The 23842-nt window shown below is 41.0% G+C and overlaps 1 protein-coding gene and 1 pseudogene across 1 annotated transcript; one reads left to right on the forward strand and one right to left on the reverse strand.

Moving 5' to 3' along the window:
* Nucleotides 1-7758: 7758 nt before the first annotated feature.
* LOC114219507 (amine sulfotransferase-like) lies at nt 7759-19084 on the reverse strand. The gene is made up of 6 exons (XM_028117051.1): nt 18928-19084; nt 17818-18026; nt 12727-12850; nt 11604-11698; nt 9638-9821; nt 7759-7880 (listed from the first exon to the last, which is right to left on the reverse strand). Exons 1-6 carry the CDS (start codon nt 19082-19084, stop codon nt 7759-7761), a joined length of 891 nt encoding a protein of 296 aa, XP_027972852.1.
* An 8-nt stretch (nt 19085-19092) lies between these two features.
* LOC114219508 (structural maintenance of chromosomes protein 1A pseudogene) lies at nt 19093-21955 on the forward strand (annotated as a pseudogene).
* The last annotated feature ends 1887 nt before the right edge of the window (nt 21956-23842 follow it).

The raw sequence follows: 23842 nt of genomic DNA on the forward strand, positions 1-23842 counted from the left end.
TCCTTTACCAGAAGAGACCTCTAAAAGTTCCAATTTTGTGCTCCACTGCTATTATCACTTTCTGGTAGCAAGCTTACAGCGGCTCCCTCCCACCGCAGTTTATCTTCCCACATATCACCTTGGACTCACTTCTCCGCACCTCCTACCATTGCAGAAAGTGGTCACTTTTCTATTTGTAGAGTTGCAGCTGTTCTTTTCTTCAATCTCTGGTTGAGTTTTCAGGTGTTTAGAAGGATTTAGTGGCTATCTAGCTGAATTCCTGGGACCAGACAAAACTAACGTCTCCTACTCCTCTGCCATCTTGGACTCCTCCCTCTCAACTCCAGGATTTTTGTCCTTCTAAAATATTCTTGAAAATTTCCCAGCATTTCCCCATTTTTTGTTAATGGAGGGTGCGCTAAATTGTGCATTCCTAGCCCATCTCTCTTCCCCCCCCGCTTTTTTTTTTTTACCAAGTGCTTTGCCCAAAAAAGGTGCCATGGAACAAAAGCCTGTAAATTCACAATATACCTTTTTGGCAGCATTCTCTAACTCTGTCACCCTGACATAGGTCCTAAAGTAGCACCAAGCTAATATCCTTCTCATTTACTATTTCTATGGACTCGTACTCTATGTGTCATTTGTGAAAATCTTTCCCTATCTCGTTAGAACTCAATGGTCTCTCTAAAGTTACTGCTCACAGTTCTGGAAGTGTGTGACCTGTTTTGATATATAATCATACAATGTCTACCTTTGCTGCCTGATATGTGTGATCTCTGAAGGACAAACACTGTGAGCTACTTGAGGTCATTTACCTACTTTGTGTTGTAACACAAACAATGGGCTAGCACATAAATATTGAAAACCCACATTCTCCATTTTCCTGAATCCAAGAATGCATCCCTTTGCTCCTTGGCAAAGATATCTTTGGAGTTTGTGACAGTATAATCCATGAACTCATCCTTTGCATCCATAAGAGCTGTTATTGATCACTTCCTCGTTTTACCTCGACTAAGAAATGTTCATGTAACCTTTTCACTGGGTTTGCCTTAGATCGATATGTATCCACTTTTTTTCTATGGCATCCTTGCTGGCACAAAAATACAAGGTAATGCAGAATCTAGAGGCATTATTCAAAGCTGCAGATGGCAACTACCTAATGCTTTGGGAGATGGAGGCCAGGAAACTTGGAAAGCTCTGCTGAACTCCCAAGGACTGTGGTGAAGGAATTGAGTTACCTATATCTGGTGTAAAATTTAAGGAGGCACCCAAATCTCAGTAATTGGGATAAATAATGTTTTAATGCAGTACTTAAAAAAATAAAAATTAATGTAAATAAAATCCATGGTAAGCAAAATATCCAAATTTTAGATTGGACAGTGCTTTTGACTCAGGTGACAATATGCTTGTGTACATCACTATTATTTGAAATTCTGACTTGGTATCCTTCTCCAATATTTTTTTTAAAGATTTATTTGTTTATTTGAGAGAGAGCATGTTGGGGAGGGGTAGAGGGAGAGAATCTGAAGCAGACTCCTTACTGAGCACAGAGCCTGACATGGGGCTCCATCTCACCACCCTGAGATCATGACCCAAGCCAAAACCAAGAGGCTGATGCTTATCTGACGGTGCCACCGAGGTGCCCCTCCAATATTCTTGAACTTCCTCCATCAAAATGATATATCACTTCCTACTTTACTGAATGACTATATCAAAAAGACTGAAAATAACTAGTATTAGTGAGGATGTGGCAAAATGGAAATCCTTTGTAAAGGTAGAGTCCTTGGAAAGCAGTTTGGCATTTCAACTTGTAGGTTTCTGCTGAAAAGAACTGAAAACCTATGTGCCTTCAATGACTTGTCCGTGAATGTTCATAGCGGTATCATTTATAGTAGCCAAAGTGGAAACAATTCAAATGTCTATCAACTGGTGAATAAACAAAATGTGGCATATCCACACAATGGAATACTATTTGGGAATAAAATGAAACACATTTAATTAATACACGCTACATCAGGAATGAACCTCAATGTTCCAAAAAGACAAATGAATAGAGGCAGAACATAGCTTCGTGTTTGTCTGGGTCTGGAGCATGGGAACAGAAATGAACTGCCCAAAGACACAAGGGACTTTGGGAAGTTGATGGAATTGTTCTAAAACTGAATTGTGGAGATGGTTGCACAATTTTAAATTACTAAGCATGATTAAGCCTTCACCTAAAATGGGTTAATTTTATGGTATATGAATAATCCCTCAACAAAGCTGTTAAAAAAGAACCGAGAGAAAGCTTATCTGGCATGCAACTCAAAACAGTACAGCCGTTGGTTACCTCTCCTACGGTCCCTATATCAGGTCGAGATTTGGAAGTAAGTTACTTTCCTGCTGGCCTTTTACTCCCAAACGTGGGTGGAGTAGAATGATAAGAGTCTACTTCAGCTCTGGATTCTCACTAACTGAAAATATCTCATGACAGCCTGCAGTTCTCTCACAAACCTTTGACTTCTTAATAGATACCCTTCTGTGTGTGTGTGTATGTGTGTCTCTCATATGCTTCAGTGGGAGGTAAAAATGATTAATAGAATACAGTGATGGAGAGTAAGTAACAGTATCATAAAAAAATGAAAGAAGAAACTCTAATTGGCTGTATTCTCAAGTGCAATGGCCACTTCCACCTAAAACGAGTTGCCAAATATCAAAACAAATATCAGAGCAGTGCTTTGTTAAAACACAAAGGTAAGTACAGTCAGAGCTGTCCTATAAACTAGACTGAGATGAAGACTTAAAACAACATTGCAAAAATACCTATGAATTTAACTCGTTTTTTAATTACACAGTCAGTTGCTGATAAACTACTGAAGAAATCTTTTTTTATTTTTATTTTTTAGATTTTATTTATTTATTTGAGAGAGAGAGAGACAGAGATAGTGAGAGAGAGCACAAGTGGGGAGCAGAGGGAGAAGCAGGCTCCCTTCACAGCAAGGAGCCCGATGAGGGACTTGATCCCAGGACCCTGGGATCATGACCTGAGCCGAAGGCAGATGCTTAACCGACTGAGCCACCCAGGTGCCCAAACTACTGAGGAAATCTTTACAAGAACTGTGGGCTCTACAATTCCAAGGGAAGCTTAATGAAAACAAGGAGAATCCCCACTGACGGTATCACAGGGAAGTTATAGATTTAAGTACAAGGACAACAAAGCACATAGAAGGAGTCATGCTTGAGCCCGGCATATATTGACTTATATAGCTGGAAACGGCTAGCTCGTATATAATTAATATGTTTAAGGGGCGCCGGGGTGGCTCAGTCGGTAAGCGTCTGCCTTCGGCTCAGGTCGTGATCTCAGGGTCCTGGGATCAAGCCCTGCATCGGGCTCCCTGCTCAACAGGGAGCCTGTTTCTCCCTCTCCCTCTGCCCTTCCCCCCTGCTCATGCTTGCTCTCTCTCTCTCAAATAAATACATAAAATCATATTTAAAAATTAATATGTTTAAAGAAGTAAATGTTACAGTGATTTAGTGTCATTCTAATGTTTTAATGATGTGAAGAGCCACTTGTTGAGACCGAAGATGTGGCATTGCACACATCAAAAGAGTTAATTAACTCTTGGTAAAGGTTGAGGGAAAATTGTGCAGAACACAAATGTGAGAGTACTGACTAATTGGCCAGTTACCACATTATCCTCACATGATTTGATATCATTAAAAGATGAGAATTCAATCTTTTGTTCATTTGTGATTTGCAATGAGTAAGAACAATCTGGGCACTGGTATAGTCTCTGGATCTTATCTAACCCAGTGTGATGCTTGTCTCTCTGTCAGATTGTCTCAGGACCCAAGTAATGCTTGTCTCACTTAGGAACTCATTAAACACAACAGTGGAGAATGAACTTGCTCCGTTTTCTGAAGGCAAGCAGGAAGCCCTGGGCCATATATGCCATAGACCCTGGCAGCACAGATGCAAAGAGAATCTTCAGGATTTTACCACTGAACCTCATCTCCATGAATAAACTGGCTGTTCTCACTTCTCTCTCTTCTTTAAAATTAATTTGTTTACTATCAAGTAAAATAAATTATCAATGTTCATGAACCATATACATACATCCCACAATGACTCTATAAAGTGAACAGCCATGCAACCATAAATCAAGTAAGAAAAAACAATCATTGGATTTCTGGGTCTGCAATGTTGATTTATTTCACCTAGACAGTCACACTGATTATCTTTTAAAACTGTATTCATTTAGCTACTGTTCAGATACTAAAGTGCACATTATATTTCAACACAAATGTCTTTTATGGCCTGAAATCTAATCACATTCTGGAAATCAGTATCAATATAGAGAACACATAGGCCATAGAAACAACCCATTCTTAAATTAAACCCACTAACAGTCCTCAATTCCCTGGAGCCATCCAATGCTATTTCAGAATATCCATGATACAAAGGTCAGAAGGTTCTAATGAAGTTAGTTTGAGAAGTGGTTGACAGAGCATTGGTTAAATTTTTAAAAATTAACTGTAGGAAATGATTTCAAAGAAAGAGATATAGTCACACACGTACACACACACACACACACACACACACACACACACGATTACTATTCAGATCAATACAAGGAAGCTATCGATGAGTATCACTTGAACTGTGGCTACAGATTACCCACAAATCTCAGACTCCTAGACCTTTCTGAAAGCCTACAAGATCAGAATCTCTACGGAGTGGGGCTATGAAATCTCTGTTTTAACAGACAAACCAGGAAATTTCTGTATGTTGAAAGTCCAAAAAACCACTGTCACAAACAATGTGTATCTTGTTTAAAATAAATGCTTCGCCTCACCTCAAGGATGATCATTTGGGGAAGGGAAACTTGGGATGGATCTATGTAAAAGGCAGTAGAAATATGTCTGGGATGTAGACAGAAGCATCTACTTATACTGTGAAATAAGTCAACCTGTTAATCCACTAAGCTAAAATGAAAATTGTTTGCAGCTTACGCATCAGAAATTTCAGTTCTCCCATTCATGAATTGAGGTTGATAAGCTTCTCTCTCTTCCTAGAACACATGATGGCTCAATAACATAACATGCAAAAGGGCTTCACTTGTCATCAGACAACTGGAGCATAACTGGGGTAAGTGGTTCAGAGGAACGTTTCCTGAGATGCAGTGTGTTCTGGCGTCGGGAATCACTAGCACAACACCTGTCCCATCGATGGGGCCCTGTACCAGGACTACTTGCTTTACTTCAGACCCACGTTGCCCCGCAGATGTATTTGACGGTAAAATTACCGAGTGTGGAATTCCTACCAGAAAGTGTCAGTTGGCTTTGCTGCTACAACTGAAAGACTAGACAGACTCAGCTTGTCACACCTGGCAGGAGGCCACCAAAACTGGTCATATCATTGTCAAAACTGTGGCTAAGACTTCCTTTCCTGAGTACGCAGGATGGAGTAGGTCCAGAGACCAAATCTCCCCTGGCTAAAGTTGGTTTAAAAAACAACTAAGTCACAAAAATTAAAATTTTAAAAACCTTAGCTCTCGGGAAACAATAGGAACTAGATCAACTAAAATTCCAGAGAGGGAAGAGCCTTTATAGGTGAAGTATCCTGGCTTTCTTTCCTGGGTGCACTTGGCAATTTTGGGCTTAGGCCAGATTTTGAAACTTTCGGGCAGGAGAAATGAAAACTAAAATGCACACCAATGAAGGCAAGAGCCAATGGTTCCATTTCTAAGGACTAAGGAGAAACAGACCTCCTGGTCTCTCACTGGAATGGGGATGAAGCAGATAGACTTGAGTCATGTTAAATCGAAAACTCAGTTTCAACCCAGTTCAATCCCTAATGGAAAACTAAAAGCTAAAAGAGTATTAAGGATTTTTCATTTCTAGAGCAAGACAGAGCAGGTTCTGAATCAGAGTGCTAACCTAAAGAGTTGCCCAGGGGAAATTTCGTTTCATCTCTACAACTCCTGTTTCCCCTGTTATGAAAGAGTACCTACCTCATCAGGGTTTTGCTAATCATAAAGGAGATAATGCATATGTAATTCTAAAGGCAATATCTTGTATACAGAAGGTGCCAATACTTATTTACTTTTAAGCACAAGATTTCCTTCCCTCTACCCCACACAAACCCTACTTTGAGAAGAAATAAGGAGAAAGGAGGAGAAAAGGAAGGTCTCTCTCCAGACATGTGTCCTCTCCTAAGCCCATGGCTGTGGAGTTACGAGCCCTTGGAAGAAAGGAGTTCAGAGAGGCAGGAGGTGGTGAACCAGGAGCAGCCCTGGGAGAGGAGAAATCCTCTCCCAATGCAAGGATCAGGCCCTTTATATCCTTGTGTAAAGCTGCAGCTCAGGAAAGTATTAGGTATGTTTCTTAGGAAAGATAAACAGAGCGATGGTCCAATGGAAGTAAAGGCACAAGAGGCAGCCAGCACCCCCAAATTGGGCACAAACACACAGGGATACACCAGCGGGTCTGCAGAATCTGGGGGTCAGAATCTGATGGGTGGCAGCATCCACACCCCCACCCTGTGGGCCCACACTGACTGCCCTGCTTCCACTCAGCCCGCCTGACTACTAGAAACTCAGGAGATAAGTGAGCAGGCAAAAATCCATGAGCAGCAATCAGCAGTTGGAAAGTGTAACTCAAAATATCCCTTCCCAATAGCTACAAATAGCATATAGGCCTGCTTGGGATAAACTCCACAAGAAATAAGCAAGGCTTATGTAAGGCCCATGTATCTGTACCAAATGACAGGAACGAAAACACAAATTAATGGTGAGGGTATAATATCTCTGAATAGGAAGACTCAATTAGTGGTGATGTCAGTTTTTAAATGACTTTTTTTTTTTAAAAGATTTATTTATTTATTTATTTGACAGAGAGAGACACAGCGAGAGAGGGAACACAAGCAGGGGGAGTGGGAGAGGGAGAAGCAGGCCTCCCGCCGAGCAGGGAGCCCGATGTGGGGCTCAATCCCAGGACCCTGGGATCATGACCCGAGCCGAAGGCAGACTCCCAATGACTTTTTAAGAATAAAGCAATACTCAGCAACATTCCAACACAACTTGTCATTACAGTTTATTAACTTATTTTAGAAATTATGGCAGGGTTATAAGAAAATATATCAACAGAAAAATATGTCATTTTGCCTAAGTCAGCTCATGTGCATGAAATTGATTAGAACAAGATCGTGTCTTTTTTAATTTATTTAAATGCCTATTTAAAATGGTGGCTATTCGATAAATGGTCTTGGGCCAATTTGTTATGTGTTAGAAAAAAATAGTCTTCTTACAACATAAGATAAATAAAGATATGATTTATGAATGCATGAAAATACTTGTGATAGCAACACTCAAAGTTAGACACAAAACCCAGAAGTCATAAAATGAAAGTTTGACTCACTACCTAAGAATTAAAATCTTACATATGAAGAAAGACCATAAGTACCTTTTTTATAAATGACAAGGCTTCTATTATAAGATGCTAACTTGATCACATCTTATGACCTCCTTTTTGGCCCAAGACCTTTGGAATTTCTGAATATAAAATAAAAACTGTTCCCTAATTATATGACAAAACAAAGAGAGGAAACCTCTCCTGAACAGAAACTGAGGAATCCCAGCAAATGGAAAACAGGCCACAGATGACAAATGATGTAAAGACGGCATATTCACAGTTATTAATCACTGAAGTTTTTCAATAATGATTCAACGAGAGTTAAAGATGAAAGTGTACAATTCAATATATTTCCTTCTGAAAGTGCTTTCTTAAACTATTTGCATTCTAATCTTCATTCACGTCCCAGATGAACTTCAGGGGAAAATCTTTCATCTCCCTTTGGAAAATCTTGTCAAACCTTTCATTCTGCTCAACAGTCATGTGATTTTTCCAGTCTCCAATGGTACCTGGGAGGAAAAACAAGGAAATTGCATCAGTGAAGATTCCGGGAAGAGGGGGCATGTTGTTGGGAGAAACATTTTTTGCACTTTCATTTTTCTCCCCACTAAGGCCCCCGTTGACTCCTGCACATGGCCACGACCCTTCACTCTCCCACCTCCTGGCAAGGGGGCAAACTCATCCTCACAATTATGCTATAATTTAAGATAAGTAGCCAGATTTCTCAGCTGTCAGCCACCTGGAAAAGAAGAAAACTCTGGCAACTTGTTTACTATTGCATTCCAGGCTAGCATGGGCTCTGGTAGTTCACAGAAGTCCTTTGCAATTTCCATAAAATCAGATATCGATGAGCTAAATTTACTGGTGAGGACATGGATGCTCAGAGAGAGTTTTAAAATGTCACCCAAGGTCCCACACTTTGGAACGGCTCACCTGTAATTATTCCCTCTTTGCCCACTTTAGGTTTACAACAGTCTTACTTTAAACTTCAAGACACGGAGTCTTGATGACAAACAGAGGCTGACCAAAGGAGGGGCAAGAAAAGAAGCACTGATCTTAAAACACACTGAACTGTAAACAAATAACTAGATACACTAAGGAAACTGGAAACGCCGCGCTAAAGCTAGTGTGAATGACATCCCGTTAGATCTCACCTAAGAGAAGAGTGCGTGTGTGTACACAATAAACATATGGGGATGTGCTTCACTTCCACAGGCGATTTGGCTCCTTCTATTTTTCTTCTTAGCCATTTCAGTCTGTCATTTTCAGGTGTGTTAAAGATGTAGGAACACAGAACATTTTCTTTTTTCAAAGAGAAACAAGTTGCAGGTGCAAGGACAATGGCAGTTGAGAAGGGCCTTAGCATCTACAACATGATAGGGTGTGCCGGGCATAACGGGGAAGGCAAGTCCCCACCTCATGTGGGCTCCCAGGTAACAGTGTTTCATATTTTTGAATTGAACAGGTAAAGACATAGGAAGAGATTAAGTGAAGGAAATACTAATTTAGAGAAATCAAAGCGAATATTTCTCGCTACCTGACATAGAGGCACAGACCCCTATGATTGAATACAAAATTTATGTCTCTAATTCTGTATTATAGATTTTCCGTGTATTAAGTTAGAACATCACAACATATCATTTAGAAAGATTGTATAATATAAAAAAATTTTAACATGTTCAAATTCTCAGTTATATAAGGAGTCATTCATTTAAAATCCCACTCACCAGAGGTATGAGATATTGAGACAAATGAGATATTCCTATACATTTTTGTGATGTAAGAATCTGCTTTACAGAGAGACACATGATAGTCCTGCCCAAGATCAAAAGGACAGCGACTGTGTGTTCTTCATTCAGCCCTGGTGGAGGTTTAGGGTAAATCACAGAGATGCAAGAGCAGCTAGTGATGGCCGACAGACCCATCATTACCTCACCATCACGTGCTGAGCCCATGCTGATGAGGGGAGGCAGTCTAACACTAAATGAACATCCATTTTGTGGCAGACATTGTGCTAGGTATCGGTAGATTTTCAGGGGGCCATGGAGAAGACCTTGTGATTGTAGGTTACTCATCAGATTCATTTGGGGAACAAATAATGTAGTCTCCTGAAAAGCACCAAAAAGAAATCAGAAAATCATCTGTCCAGAGACATGAACAGGCCCATGAGGGCTCTGTGTTAGGAAAGTCCGCCAACAAGCTTAGAAGCTACACCTGGTCCATTGGTTACCACAGTGCAACATGGCCACTCACTGTTCAACCTCACCTTTGCGAAGGAAATGACCTTTTACATTCATCCCATATTCTGTGGTTATTATATTGTCGTAATTTGCCAGTGGGTCATACTTCATGTTCTCAAATGTGACCTGTCTCACAACAGCATCCATATCCTCCTCACTCAATTCTTTCCCCAGAAACTTGCAGATTTTTAACACAGAACCTCTGAGATCCTGAAATAAATCAGAGTATGATAAATTATGTACATTATAAGAAAGAAGATTTACACAAAAGTGACAGCTAAGTATTTTTATGGGAGTGAAAAACGTAGGTGCTTATGCTGGTTAGAAAAATGGACTTGGACCATGAGAAGTGACTTGCTTATTCCTTCTTGGTAAATTAATCTTTCACTTTGTACTGTTTTAGAGCACATTTGGGTTCATTTAGGATCACTCATATTTCATTTTATCTGTGTTAACTCAGCAAGTATTTGGGAAGTAGGTACTATAGGTCAGACACCGCCCATGTGATGGTGCAAGGGAACAGAGGCACAACAGGGAATCAGTGCTGGGAATTCAATACACAAACTTATGGACAGAGAGTAATTGTGTAACAGAATTCAGAGAAAGTCTCAGCAAAGATGACAAATTTGTTCTGGGAATTAAAGCAAAAACAGGAATTTTCTAGATAGCCAAACTGAAGGTATGGAGTCCAGGCAAAAGAAAGAATATATGCAGTGTTGGGGTTGCATGGAAGGTGTGAGATACCAGGTCACAGGACTATCAGAATTTGAATTTCCCTGGTGGAGCTTTGCAGGCGCATGCCTGGGATGAGAAAGAGGGGAGGGGAGGCCGGAGGCAATGGAGAGGCCATATGGTGAGTAAGGTACAAGGCTGGCCACATACCTGAATCTCTCTTTGGTAGGTGATACGGACTCAACAAGAGAGTCTAGGCTTGGTGTCATGAGCTTGGAACAGGTGTAACAGAAACCAGTGACAAATACTCAGCAGGTGGTAGCCCTTAGGCTTGCCTGCCTTTCAGCTCTCTCTTCTTCACTGCTTAGAGATTCCTGGTGGTGTTCTGGCAGCAGTGCCCAGACCCCTGCCAGCAATGATCCTGATTGATCCAAGATCCTCATGGCAATCCCATTGTCCTCTACAAAACATTCATCTAGGATGGTCACATGACCCAATTTTGGCATTGAAACAGAAAGATGAAGTCAAACAGAAGTTTAAAAGAGTGATTTTTCCTCCTAGAGAACAGGTGGGAGCAAAGCAAGGCAAGAAAGCCCTTTCTTCTCCCACTTCCCTCTCTTCCTGCCATACATCTGAGGACATGACTTTGGAGCTACGACCATCTTGCCACTATGAGGGGAGACATCATTGCCACACTAAATGTGATAGGAAGGAAAGACAGAAAATGCTTGGGACATTCACGATACACTTGAGCTGCCACAACCAACATCAGGATAGCCTGCCTCTGGGATTCAGTCAATAAGCAATAGATGTTCTTCTGTTTTAAGGCATTTATAGTTGAGTATACTGGGAGCTGGATTGTTTCTAATCGTACACAGACATTTTCATTTAATTTTTCTTGCAGTGCTTAACCATATACAGTACAGATAAGATTAAAGTTTCCCATGAGATGCATCCCAGAATGACGAAGATAACATCAAGAATGTTACTAGAACCAATAATGCAGAAAATAGATTTCATAATCCATGAAAGAGTGACCAATAATCTGGCTCACAATAATCAAACATGTGTATGCCCACAGAAATAAATACACAATGCCTCACACACAGACAGTTTTTGAAAAGAAAGCTCCAGTTAATTAATTGTAAATGAAAACCTGGTAAACAAAGTACAGGAGTGATAAAGAAAAATGTCTCCTGTACACTTAATCTGGGATCTCAAGTTTGATATTGTTTTTGGGTGTTCTACATATGAACTATCAATTCATTTGGCCAGGCTGCCTCGCAGCTACCATGAAGTCACCAATGTCATGTTTTTCACCTTCTTCATCTCCTCATACATCAGGAACTGAATGTTGAAGAGGCTTTTGTGCTCATACCAACCTCTGATGTGGTCAAACCAAAGGCTTTCTAACACTCTGGGAAAAAGAGAGACATATTTATGTAACTATGTGGAACAGGTTGAAAGTAAGCTGCGGTGGTGGGAGGTGCGGGAATCTTTGTAACAAAGAAGGAAAAGGAAGTCTATTGCTAGATTTCAGATTTCCCCTAGCACCTGGTTATGGGAGAACTATCCACCTTCCCCTAGGAAACAATTACATGAACCCAAGAAGCAATTAGTCTTTTAAAAATGCATTTCATGTAGACAGGAAATCATCTTCACATGGGGAGTGAAAAACCAAAACCGGAAAACAGAGGAATGAATCCTCTCCTTTTTGCTCCTCCCTCTGTCCCCAAAGACACACAGAGCTGTTTCCCTGCTGCATGCAACATGAAGGCTCCCTGATGAGGCACTTCAGCTCTGCACAGAGACTAATGTTAGTTAACTCTCCTGTTCCAGATCATCATCTCTACCTCTGCAGGCCTTGTTCCTGCTCAAACAGCCACACTGTCTCCTCAGAAAAGAATGCAGGGGGCACCTGGCTGGCTCTACGATAGAGTACGCAATGCTTGATCATGGGGTTGTGAGTTCAAGCCCCACATTGAGCATAGAGATTACTTAAAAAATAAATAAAAATTTAATGAAAAATTTTTTTTAAAAGAAAGGAATGTGTATCAGAACTTTGTCAAATAGAGCTCCTGGGAGGTGCCCCGTGCAATATACAGGGCAAAGCTCCAATCCTGTGATCTAAATTGACATGCTTCTCTCTGAGCTAGACCAGAAAACCGTATGCTCATGAAACCCCTTTTTCATGGTTAGATGTAAACATTTTCTGGTGATATAAATGTAACTTGACAGTCTCCTGAGAGGGAGCAGGAGTAAGCAAAATTTGTAAAAATGACAGGTCATGGTCATCCAAGACAACCCTACCAACTGGCTTGAAACATTGATTACTGACCCCTGTTCAACTCTATTTCATCATCCTCTCTCTGCCAAATTCACTAAGCTTTAAAATTTACCACAGGACACCAAACGTATTACTTATGCTATAAATTTCAGTTACCTCTTCCGTTGAGAAATTGTTTCATGAATTCCTCAAAGGTACTTGTAAATTGTAACATCACATTCTTTGCAAAGTGAAAATATGAGCACATAACATCCTTAAGGTTTCTGTATACATAAATAATCTGGAAAGAAAGGAGGTATTCATTATTTCTGATGCTTTCATTCTCTCATATTTTTACCCTAATACCTTCCAATTGGATGAAGCCTATTGTTTTAACTTTACACTTTCCTAATCATGTCACGTATATACTCAGCCCTCTTTGTATTTTGGGTTTCCCCTTCTCAGCAATGCCTCTCCCTTTATGATTGGCCAGTGACTTTCAATTACTCCTCAAGACACACCTCACATAGTACCTCTTCTTAACTCACCCTGACAGAGAGCAACAATAGTCTCTTGTCCTACATCAATAAGCTAATACATGTGAAAATGTCTCATAGCTATAATATTATAGAACAATAGGAAAAACTTACTAAGATATTTTCAAATCATCTTAGAAAATTTAGAGTATGCTTTTTATCCTTCAGCATATGGTTTACATAATTCTTATTTATATATCTTCATAGTGTAAAGTATAAGTACTTTGCATACAGAAGTTACTTCAGGAGCATTGAGGGATTCATTTTAAAAATTGTTTATTTTAACCAATCAGAAGACATACTTTCAAAAACAGCTAAGCAACCCAATGACATTAGAATACAATATGTCACCAATCTCTGTCCAACCCACATTTAAATGGCTTATTCTCTGTGTGTACAGAATATTCAGGGGCCCTGAATGAAACCTAAGGCTTGCATCTTCATTGTGAAAATAGCATGTATATATTTTATGACTCTTTTGGGAAGCATCTAGGGAAGATTTCATTCACCTGCTGCCTCCCTGCACATTGCCTGGAGCCAACCCTTAAGCTAGGAGATGAGAAGATGGATATCAGCCCTGAGTGGCCCCACTGCCCTGGAAATAGAGCTCTTCACCGAGGGCATTTACCTGATATCAACAAACTGGCTGATAATATCAAACAATTGTCAACAGTGGTTGATATCTCCATAATGAAATAAAAGATTGTCCTAAACTTGAGAGAAGAAGTTCTTTTCATTCCCTTGCTGTGACTCTTCAAGTCTCCTGCTTTGGCTTTGAGAATGGCTTCTTGTCATTAATCTATATGCTTATGTCAAAGTGATATGGGCACAATGGTACAACTGAGTCACTTATGCCACATGTCCTGATCCTAACCCTCTTAGGTAGATAATGATAGTTATTAATATAGGGAACCTGGGAAGAGGAGTGGTTTGAAGGTAAAATAAAAATGCCATTAGGATATTTGAGTTCCATATTTGGATAATAGAGTCCATGGAGATATTTGAGATCTTTATAGGCATAATATAGGAAATAGTAAATAGTTTATAGCAATCTAGAATTAAAGGGAGATATCAACTACATAGGCATAGTATTTAAAGTTAGGTGATTAGGTAATATACAACGGGGATTCACAACAGAGGAAGAAGAGGAGAAGGCCAGGCCAAACACCTGGGAATCATCAGTTGTCAGAAGTTAGACAGAGAAGGAAAAGCCAGTAAGTAGGAAGGAGCAGTATCCCAGGATGCCATGTATAAGGTAGAGAAAACCTCAAATAACACTTCTTATTTATTTATTTATTTATTTATTTATTTATTTATTTATTTGACAGAGAGATAGGGAGCACAAGTAGGCAGAGCGGCAGGCAGAGGGAAAGGGAGAAGCAGGCTCTCCGCCGACAAGGGAGTCCAATGCGGGGCTTGATCCCAGGACCCCGGGACCATGACCCAAGCCGAAGGCAGCCACTCAACCGACCGAGCCACCCAGGCACCCCTCAAATAACACTTCTTAAACAGTAGAGGTATCACCTTCTCCCACAAAACACCAAGGCCCAAGATGAGAGTGCAACAGGTTAGGTTAACTCATCTTCTCGATGTTGTCAAGGACTTAAGAGTCTCCCACTTTTCTACTCTGACATGTTCACCCTACTCCCCATGCCAGATGGCTACCACTTTTCATCCCCATGGTCTCTTTAAGAGTGAAGAAACCTTTTGTGAGAAACCACAGAAGAAACTTCTTCCCTTGAATCGTTGCTCATAAGCATGTCCCTTACCTGTGCCTGAATAAATCACTGAAAGCTGCCTGGCACCAAACCCTGGACTTGGACCAACCAAATGGTGCCCTTCTCCCCAGGCAGGGATGAAACCATCAAGCCAGAAGTGCATAGAGGGTACAAATCCAAGCACAATGGGAGTTCTGATGACATGAGATATGAGGAGAGGGAATGGTCATTGGGTGGGAATCCAACAGTATCTGCTCTAAATGTCCACTGAGACAGGCTGAAAACCAGGAACTTGGCAGTGTCTGAAACACCAGGAAAAGAAAATGTTTAAAGAGGTAAAAAGTGATCAACTACATCAGATGCCAGTGGTAGGCCAAGAAAAATGATAAGAAATGATTCCTGCCTTTTGAAAATGTTGTAAAAAATAAGTGACATTGACATTCAGGATTCAGTGAAAGATTGGAGTTTGAGGGGGCACCTGGGTGGCTCATTCGTTAAGGGTCTGCCTTCGGCTCAAGTCATGATTCGAGGGCCCTGGGATCAAGCCCCGTGTCAGGCTCCCTGTTGAGCAGGAAGTCTGCTTCTCCCCCTCCCACTTCCCCTGCTTGTGTTCCCTCTCTCGCTGTGTCACTCTCTGTCAAATAAATAAATAAAATCTTAAAAAAAAAAAAAGAGTGGAGATTGAGGCTAAATTCTTTTAAGAAGTTTACCTCAAACAGGAAATGAAAGGCAGTAGCTGAAAATTGAAATGGAGCAAGAGAAATTTTGTTTTGCTGTAAAAATGTGCCACATGAAAACATGGTTATGGGCCAAATGTAATGATCCTGTAATCACAGGAAATTGGAGATGAATGAAAAAAAGAAATTATATTGCTCAAGTATAATCTTTGAGAATAGAGCAAGTTTCTCAACGGTGGCACCATGGACATTTTTCCCAGATAACCTGCTATAAGAGCGACCTTGAGCATCATAGGGCATTTAACAGCATCCTGGGCCTCAACGCACTAAAGACCAGCAGCATCACCACCCTAGCCAAAAATGCTCCAAATATGCCAAATATCCTGTGGGGAACAAAATGTCTACCATTTGTGAAACAATGGGGTAGATAAAAGGAATCCAAAAAGGGATCCAAACCATGAGTGGAGAGGCAGATATGTAATGAGAACAGAAATAGTCAACACATCCTTTTCTTCTTGAGGAGGGAAGGCAGTGAGTGGAGGTTTTGGATGTGGAGGTCATTGAGTGGGAACCATTTACTAGGGGCTATTTACTGGGAGAGGTGGAGCAGAATGCTACTGAGGTTTGAGAAGACAGAAGACAATAGCAAACAGTCATTCTGGAAAGGGGGGGGAAGCAAAATATTTAAAAAGTAAAATTTGAGAATCGAGGCCATAAAAGTAAAGAGAAGATACAACTTTCAAGTGTCTTGGTTTTTTCCTACCACACTACCAGATTCATGAACACAGGTACAAATATACAATTATTGGGTTTCACTAGAATTAGGGGTTGGCAGCTGATCATAATAGAGTTGAATGGAGCAAGGGAATTTAGACAAAAGGGATTTGAACGTAAAATATGGAGTCATTGGTGAATGAGACGAAATTGAAGATATGCGTGAGAGAGAGAGAGAGAGAGGAGAAGTGGAGGGGGAGGGGACAGGAAATCTGAATGTGGCGACCGGTCACTGCAATGGACACCTGAAAGGAGTGGGAGGAAAAGGAGGCAGCTCTCCGAGAACAAAGGGCTTGAAGTCAGGATTCAAGTTACGGCAATTGCTGGTGACCCCTTTGTTCATTCATTCAACTCTACTACCTGCTGGACACTGTTCTAGGCATTGCAAACTCCATCTCTCTCATGGGTTTACACTCGGGCCAGAAACAGACAACAAATAAACAAGTAAGTATGTATTACATCAGATGGCAAATGGTGTCATAAATAAAGGCAGGTTAATAACACGTTATAAACTCCGGAGGTTGGTGGAGGAAAAGGTCACTGGAGGTGAAGTCAACACTGAGAATTCTGGCAGGGCTAGGGATATGAGAGGCCAGTGCAGAGCCTGAGGGGTCAATGAGAAGGAGGCAATCCTGCACTTGCATGACCCTGAGAATGAGTGAGTGCCTCCTTCCTGTTGACCCCTCTGGGGCAGTTTGGCTCACCCTTGTCTGGCTCTGACAGAAGACCATTCACATCAGCTTTGAAATAATCCCATGAGCAACAGGAGTAGAGGTAGAGAGAAAGGTAATGAGTCAAGAGCTGAAATTATCAATGGGTAGAGGTGACTAATCCAGGGAGAGGGAGAGAAAATCCCACAGTAGAGACAAATGATTTCTCTGAGGTTCCTTTGGATTTCCAAGAAACTAGTACATTTGAAGAGAAAGTAGGCAAAATAGGTGAACTGTGAAAAGGAAACAGGGAGGGCACACAGAGCAAAGAAGAAGGATTTTATATATACTTGCTATATATACTTATATAGCCTTTTATATATACTCGCTAATACAGCTGATTCAAAAATGAAAGGATATATATTATATATGATATTACAACACACTCTGGAAAGTAAATTAAATGCACACATATATACTCTTTCATTTTTTTAATGGCTGCATTACTTGTATAATCAGAAAACAAAGGGTGCAAGATACAAATCCAATACTATAAGATAAGAACACAGATGGCTATTGAAAATTAAAGTAAAGGGGCGCCTGGGTGACTCTGTTGGTTAAGTGTCTGCCTTCAGCCCAGGTCATGAGCCCAGGGTCCTTGGATCGAGTCCCACGTCAGGCTCTCTGCTCAGCAAGGAGCCTGCTTCTCCCTCCACCTGCCACTCCCCCTACTTGTGCTCTCTCTCTCTCTCTCTCAAATAAATAAATAAACTCTTAAAAAAAAAAGAAAATTAAAGTATGTAAAATGCCACATTTGTGAACAGTGGATGAGTGAACAGTGTCAACGTCCTGAAACGAAATGAAATAATGAAAAATAACAATTATGTCTCAGCAGTCAGAGTCTATTTCTTACCTTGGCTTTTTTGTTCTTCAGCCCACTTGGAACCAAGTAGTATGAGAGGTGGGTAGAGAAGAGACGAGGAGATGGTCTTTCCCCAAAATCCACTTTTTGACAGTTGTACTTGAAGAAGGGGACTCGATCCATGGTTTGCAGTTTTCCAGTGCCTTTGTGATGTTCCTCAAAATAAATCAGACTTAATAACTGCTGGAACCAGACGGTTCCTGTAAAAGGAATAACTTTGTTTTCAATGATGCACAAATTCCTCCAAAATGGAGATAGATATGTCATCAGTTTTTTAATCAGAGTTTGTCACTACAATAAGTACAATGGTAATTTCATCTGAATGGAATTCTTAATGTATCTAAAATGCATTATGGGTGAAAGAAAACAAACATGGCTTTTCTTTTTCTGTTTCAGGAGATATTCCATTTGAAACTCCATGGGCAATTTGTCCCACAAATTTATTCTTTGACTCTTCTGTGTTTTCTTCTGCTTCATATACAGGAGTTTTGAATGATCTTCTATGTCTGCCTTTCTATTTCCTTCCCCAATCCCACTCCTAGAATATGAGCCAAAATAAGCAAAGAAAAAAGGAATTCCACTGGAGGAGGCACTTTCCATCTTTCCCCCCTTCCCCACGTTTCATTCTGTGCCCACGATGTCCACTTAAGGAAACAGTGTTCATTATAAATCCCTAAAGGAGGCCCTGGGACACCCACATGGAGACAGGAAGGGAAAGACGATGCCTAAAGTTGGACCTTTCCTTTTAAGTGGGATGTAAGAATAGCCATCTGGATGTCTTCTTTGGAAAAATGTCCATTCATTTCTTACAAAGACTATTTTGCCTAATTCCACTTAGAGTGGACATTTGTCACAAAATATGTGGGTGTAATTGCCTGGTTTAGTTTCCTTACACTTCATTTGCATGCTTCCTATATGGGACTATTAAGGTTTAAAGGTCATGCTTCTGACATATCCAGGCAATGCTTTAAAAAGACTTACAACAACAAAAAGTCACAGATCCCAGAAAGATTCAAATCAACTTCTAAAATGAGCATTTCAGAAGAAATGGCCACTTGACAATTCCCATCCTAGGCTTCCTTCCTGAGACCATCCCATCACCCATTCTAAGTAGCAGCACCCAGTGAGCAAGATCATTGTCGGGCACGCATCCCTTGCTGACAGGTGCAGGTGGTGTGCCCCTTATCTGGTCCTCGCAGTACCTTAATATTGGTGGTCGTAGTCCTCTAGTGCTGCCCAGGGAAGACCAAAGCCACATGGGCCTACATGTTACCACAGCTGGAACTCAAACTCAATGAAAACTCTTTGTTAGGAAGCTCTAAAAGGCTTTCTTACATCCTTTCACCTTTCCCAGATAACAGACGCTGCTACTGCAGAAGGGATCGTAGCTTCAGGGTAGCTGAGAAGTTATCTAACATGCCACAGTTCTGGAGAGACTCAATAAGAGGATGCAAGAATCTCTGCACAGATTCAAAAATTCAAATGTCTTTAGCTTCTTCTCCCACCTCCCCTTTCACAATGTGTCCTTCTCTCTCTCTCTTTCCTTCTTTCTTTCTCTTTCTTCCTTTTCCTTTGTTCTCCTTCCTTCTTTCCTTCTTTTCTTTCTTTCTTGGCCTATTTGATGGTCAGATGTTAGCATGATGGGATACTAAGCTTTTCCCTTCAGTTCCTGATATATTAACATCACTGATTCACTGTAGGCCCTCCCCAATCTGTCTATTCCTTTATCTCATTTCCTACTTCCATTCTATCCCAACCCCCACCACAGACAAATAGGCTTTGGGGGTTAAAGTGCATTCCTTGATGGAGTGTTCTTATGAAATATGTACTGTTGTATGTGTTTGTATTTTCAATCCATGGGCATCATTTCTTTCTGTTTGTCACTGTGCACTGTGGTTTAACATTCATTTATATGCTATGTCTGATCCATTGTCTAATAGATGCTGTTTCAGGGTGTGCATTCCCACACTGACCTATCCACTTTCCCCCAACAGACACCCCACCCCAAACAACACTGCAGTGTACACCCTCACTCATGTTCCCTGTGCACCTGCATGAGATTTTCTTGGCAAATAGGCAAAACAGGAATTGCCTGCTACATCTGGATTGCAGTTGTCCAGGGAGTGCCAGATTGCTCTCCAGAGGTGCTGCTTCAACTACTCTCTCAGGGGAAATATGCTAATGCATGTAGATTTCTGTGCACTCCATGTCAGCATTCAGATTAATTCACCCCTCCAATATTTGTCAGTCTAGTAGATGTAAATTAACATATCATTGTTTACCAGTTTGGGGAGGGGGGTGGTTGGTATTGGTGGAGGGTGTTTTTTTCTGTACATTTTCAGCTCATTTCTTTGGCTCTTTTTATACTCAGATTGCTGTCCCCTACTTGTTGATTTGTAGTCCTACTATGTTATAGATATTACTTAATTTTAAATTGTAGACGTTGCAAATATTTCTTCTCTTTCTGTCACCTATTATACAGACATCACCAAGATAAAAAGCTTCTGCACAGTGAATCAACAAAACTAAAAGGCAACCTTCAGGCCAGGAGAAGATATAGGCAAATGACATATCTGATAAAGGGTTAGTATCCAAAATCTATAAAGAACTTATCTAACTCAACAACCAAAAACAAACAATCCAGTTGAGAAATGGACAGAAGAAATGAATGGACATTTTTCCAAAGAAGACATCCAGATGGCTAACAGACACATGAAAAGACGCTCGACATCACTCATCGTCAGGGAAATGCAAATCAAAACTACACTGAGATAACACCACACACCTGTCAGAATGGCTGAAATTAACAACACAGGACACAACAGATGTTGGCAAGGATACAGTGAAAGGAGAATACTCTTTCACTGTTGGTGGGAATGCAAATTGGTGCAGCCACTCTGGAAAACAGTATGGAGGTTCCTCGAAAAGTTAAAAATAGAACTACCCTATGACCCAGCAATTACACTACCAGGTATTTACCCAAAGGTACAAAAATCCTGAAATAAAGGGATACATGCAGCCCCCATGTTTATAGCAGCATTATCAACAATAGCCAAATGGTGGAAAGAGCCCAAATGTCCACTGACTGATGAATGGATAAAGAAGATGTGGTATATATAATATTACTCAGCCATCAAAAAGAAATGAAATCTTGCCACTTACAATGATGTGGATGGAGCTATAGGGTATTATGCTAAGCAAAATAAGTCAGTCAAAGACAATATGATTTCCCTCATATTGTGGAATTTTAGAAAAAAAACAGATTAACATAGAGAGGGAAACTATAAAACAGTCTCTTAACTACAGAGAACAACTACAGAGAACAGAGGTGAATAACAAGAATCATGAGATGGGGGGCACCTGGGTGGCTCAGTCGGTTAAACGTCTGCCTTTGGCTTGGGTCATGAGCAGGAGCCTGCTTCTCCCTCTGCCTCGACCCTCCCCCTGCTTGTGCTCTCTCTCTCTCTGTCAAAAAAAATAAAATATTTTAAAAAAAATCACGAGATGGAGGAGATTCTTAAGAAACTGGGGCACCAACAAGGTAATGACCCATTTACAGAAGGAGGTAACAGCCATTGAGACCAAGCTTGAACAGAAATGCAGTGACTGCCACAATCTGCTGCAGGCTTACAAGATGCAGGACATCAAGTTGGCACTGTCTAAGGGCACTATGGATGACATTAGTCAGGGAGAGGGTAGCTCCCAGGGGGAGGATTCAGTGAGTGGTTCGCAGTGAACTTCCAGTAACTCTGTGTGAGAGGCCCTCATTGAGATTGACTATGGTGACCTGTGTGAAGAGCTGAAGGATGCCCAGGCTGAGAAGATCAAACAGGAAATGAATACACAGCAGCAGAAGCTGAATGAGCAGCAGAGTGGGCTCCAGCATATTGCTGCCCCTAACATGAAAGCCATGGAAATACTGGAAAGTGTCTGAGACAAGTTCCACGAGACCTGAGATGAGTTGGGGGACACCCAAAAGCAAGCCAAGAAAGCCAAGCAGGCATCCAAACAGATCAAGAAGGAGCACTTAGACTGCTTCAGTGCTTGCTTTGAATCTGTGACCACCAACATTAATGAGATCTACAAGGCCCTATCTGGCAACAGAGTGCCCAGGCATTCTATTTCTTAACTTGCAACTTCTTTAGAATAACTGGGGTAGTATAAGCATGAATTAACAAACACATGACTGTCTTCCAGGAAGCCTGAAAAATTGCATGTGAGCAGTTAAGCTGTCCATAATGACAAAATGAACAATGGCACAAAGTAAAAGTCTAAGAGAAAACATTCAAATAATGGTTGACACATAGAAAGTGCTAACCCAGCCTTATGAGTCATCATTTACATATATATTTTGCCTTTTATTAGTATCCCTCACTAGCCATATGGAAAATAATCTACTCTGATGCTATGAACCCTGAGGTTATAGTTGATTTGGGGGTTCTTCCAGATGACTCTGAAGTGTCTTTTTTCTATTCCCCAAAGTAGTCGGACACAGGAACAGCTGACAAAATAAGAGCTTCAGAATCACACAATTTGAAAGCAATTCCAGGATGCCCTGGAAAGGGTCATTATAAGACAAAGGGAAATAAGAAGTATTTAAAATATATTTTGACAGTCACACTGTTACTAGAAAACAGAGGATTGATAGCCTCTCTTTACAAAGGAGATTTAGGAAAGCTGCAAATTAGTTGGAATCATCAACATGAATTCACAGCCAGGGAAGAAAGTGGGGGGCCAGACAGGAAGGGTAGAGGAAGAAAGAGGAGATAAATTAGTCTGTCACTCGAGTTATTTAAGGCTTCTCACCTTTGCCATCCTCAGTGTTCAAAGAAACAACCTAATTTACAACTCCATAACCACTGGGCTCTAATATTAACTTCCATTATCAAGAAGCACTGGCTCCCTAACAGTAGCCAATTTCATGTCTTGGGATCAAAACAATAAGGATGAGCCTATAATACCTTGATTTTTTATGAAATAAACATAATTCTACCATCTTATATTCTACTTATATTAGATCCTAGTATAATTACTACTATCATGGTGAATTATACCTTTCTTTTAGTTATGTTCTTAAATATCTAAATAAATAACTGGAATCATAAAATGGCTCAGTTTATTGGAAATCAAAGCAAAACAAGGATAGTATAGTTTTGCTTCATGTAGAAGAGCTGATAGCTTACACATTTTAGCCTAGTGTTTAGGAAAACACCAAACACCTAAAACTGCATAACTAGTACAGTACAGACAAGAGAAAGGAAGCAGAGAGTATGTCACCCCTAAAAGTACCAATTTGACATGTGGATTATCTTTTAGTTGAAAGCAGTTAAGACCCAGCGACTCGGAGGCAGAGCAAGATGGCGGAGGAGTAGGAGACCTGGGTTTCGTCTGGTCTCAGGAATTCAGCTGAATGGGGATCAAACCATTCTGAACACCTACAAACTCAACAGGAGATCAAAGAAAAGAATAGCAACAACTCTCTGAACAGAAAAGCGACCACTTTCTGGAAGGCAGGATGTGTGGAGAAGTGAATCCGAGGCGATATTCGGGAGGATAGATGGCGGGGGAGGGGGCCTCCATCAGCCACTATTGGCAAGTGATAGAGCAGAAGAGCCCAAAATCGGAAATTTTAGAAGTCTGCTCTGATGAGGGATGTCGATCGCTCCAGTGGCTAAGCGGGAGGTGGAACCCTCGCTGGGACAGTGTGGTCTCAGTTTCCTCGGGGTCACAGAAAGACAGGGGGTGCCTGAGTGTGGCAGAGCTCCCAGGTATCAGAGCAGGGAAGCAGGCTGCAGAGACGGAGTGGAGGCGCAGGCTCTCAGCTTGGGGTTGCCATAAACCGTGATCCACAGCACAGTTGGGCCACTGCTCCTCCAGCAGGCCCCAACAAGCAGCAGATCCAGGGAGACTCCCCTTCCTCCCCCAGGAGGAGCAGCGCGGAAGTGCACCGCAGGGATCTGCTGGGTTTGGAGACTCCACACCGAGTCAGGTGCCAGAGATAGAAACGCTCGGCCTT

This window comes from Eumetopias jubatus, unplaced genomic scaffold (genome assembly GCF_037043125.1).
Source record: "Eumetopias jubatus isolate StellerSeaLion01/CBP00866 unplaced genomic scaffold, mEumJub1_p1.0 scaffold_6, whole genome shotgun sequence".
NCBI classification, from domain to species: domain Eukaryota; kingdom Metazoa; phylum Chordata; class Mammalia; order Carnivora; family Otariidae; genus Eumetopias; species Eumetopias jubatus.

Bases quoted from the DNA above. Each gene is read 5' to 3' on its own strand.
- LOC114219507 (XM_028117051.1), bottom strand. From the start codon at position 19,084: ATGTGGCTTTGGTCTTCCCTGGGCAGCACTAGAGGACTACGACCACCA. The intron at 12,851-17,817 runs GTAAGAAATAGA...CTTTCTTTCCAG, and splicing joins TGAAGAACAAAAAAGCCAAG to ATTATTTATGTATACAGAAA. The intron at 11,699-12,726 runs GTAACTGAAATT...TTTTTCCCAGAG, and splicing joins ACAATTTCTCAACGGAAGAG to TGTTAGAAAGCCTTTGGTTT.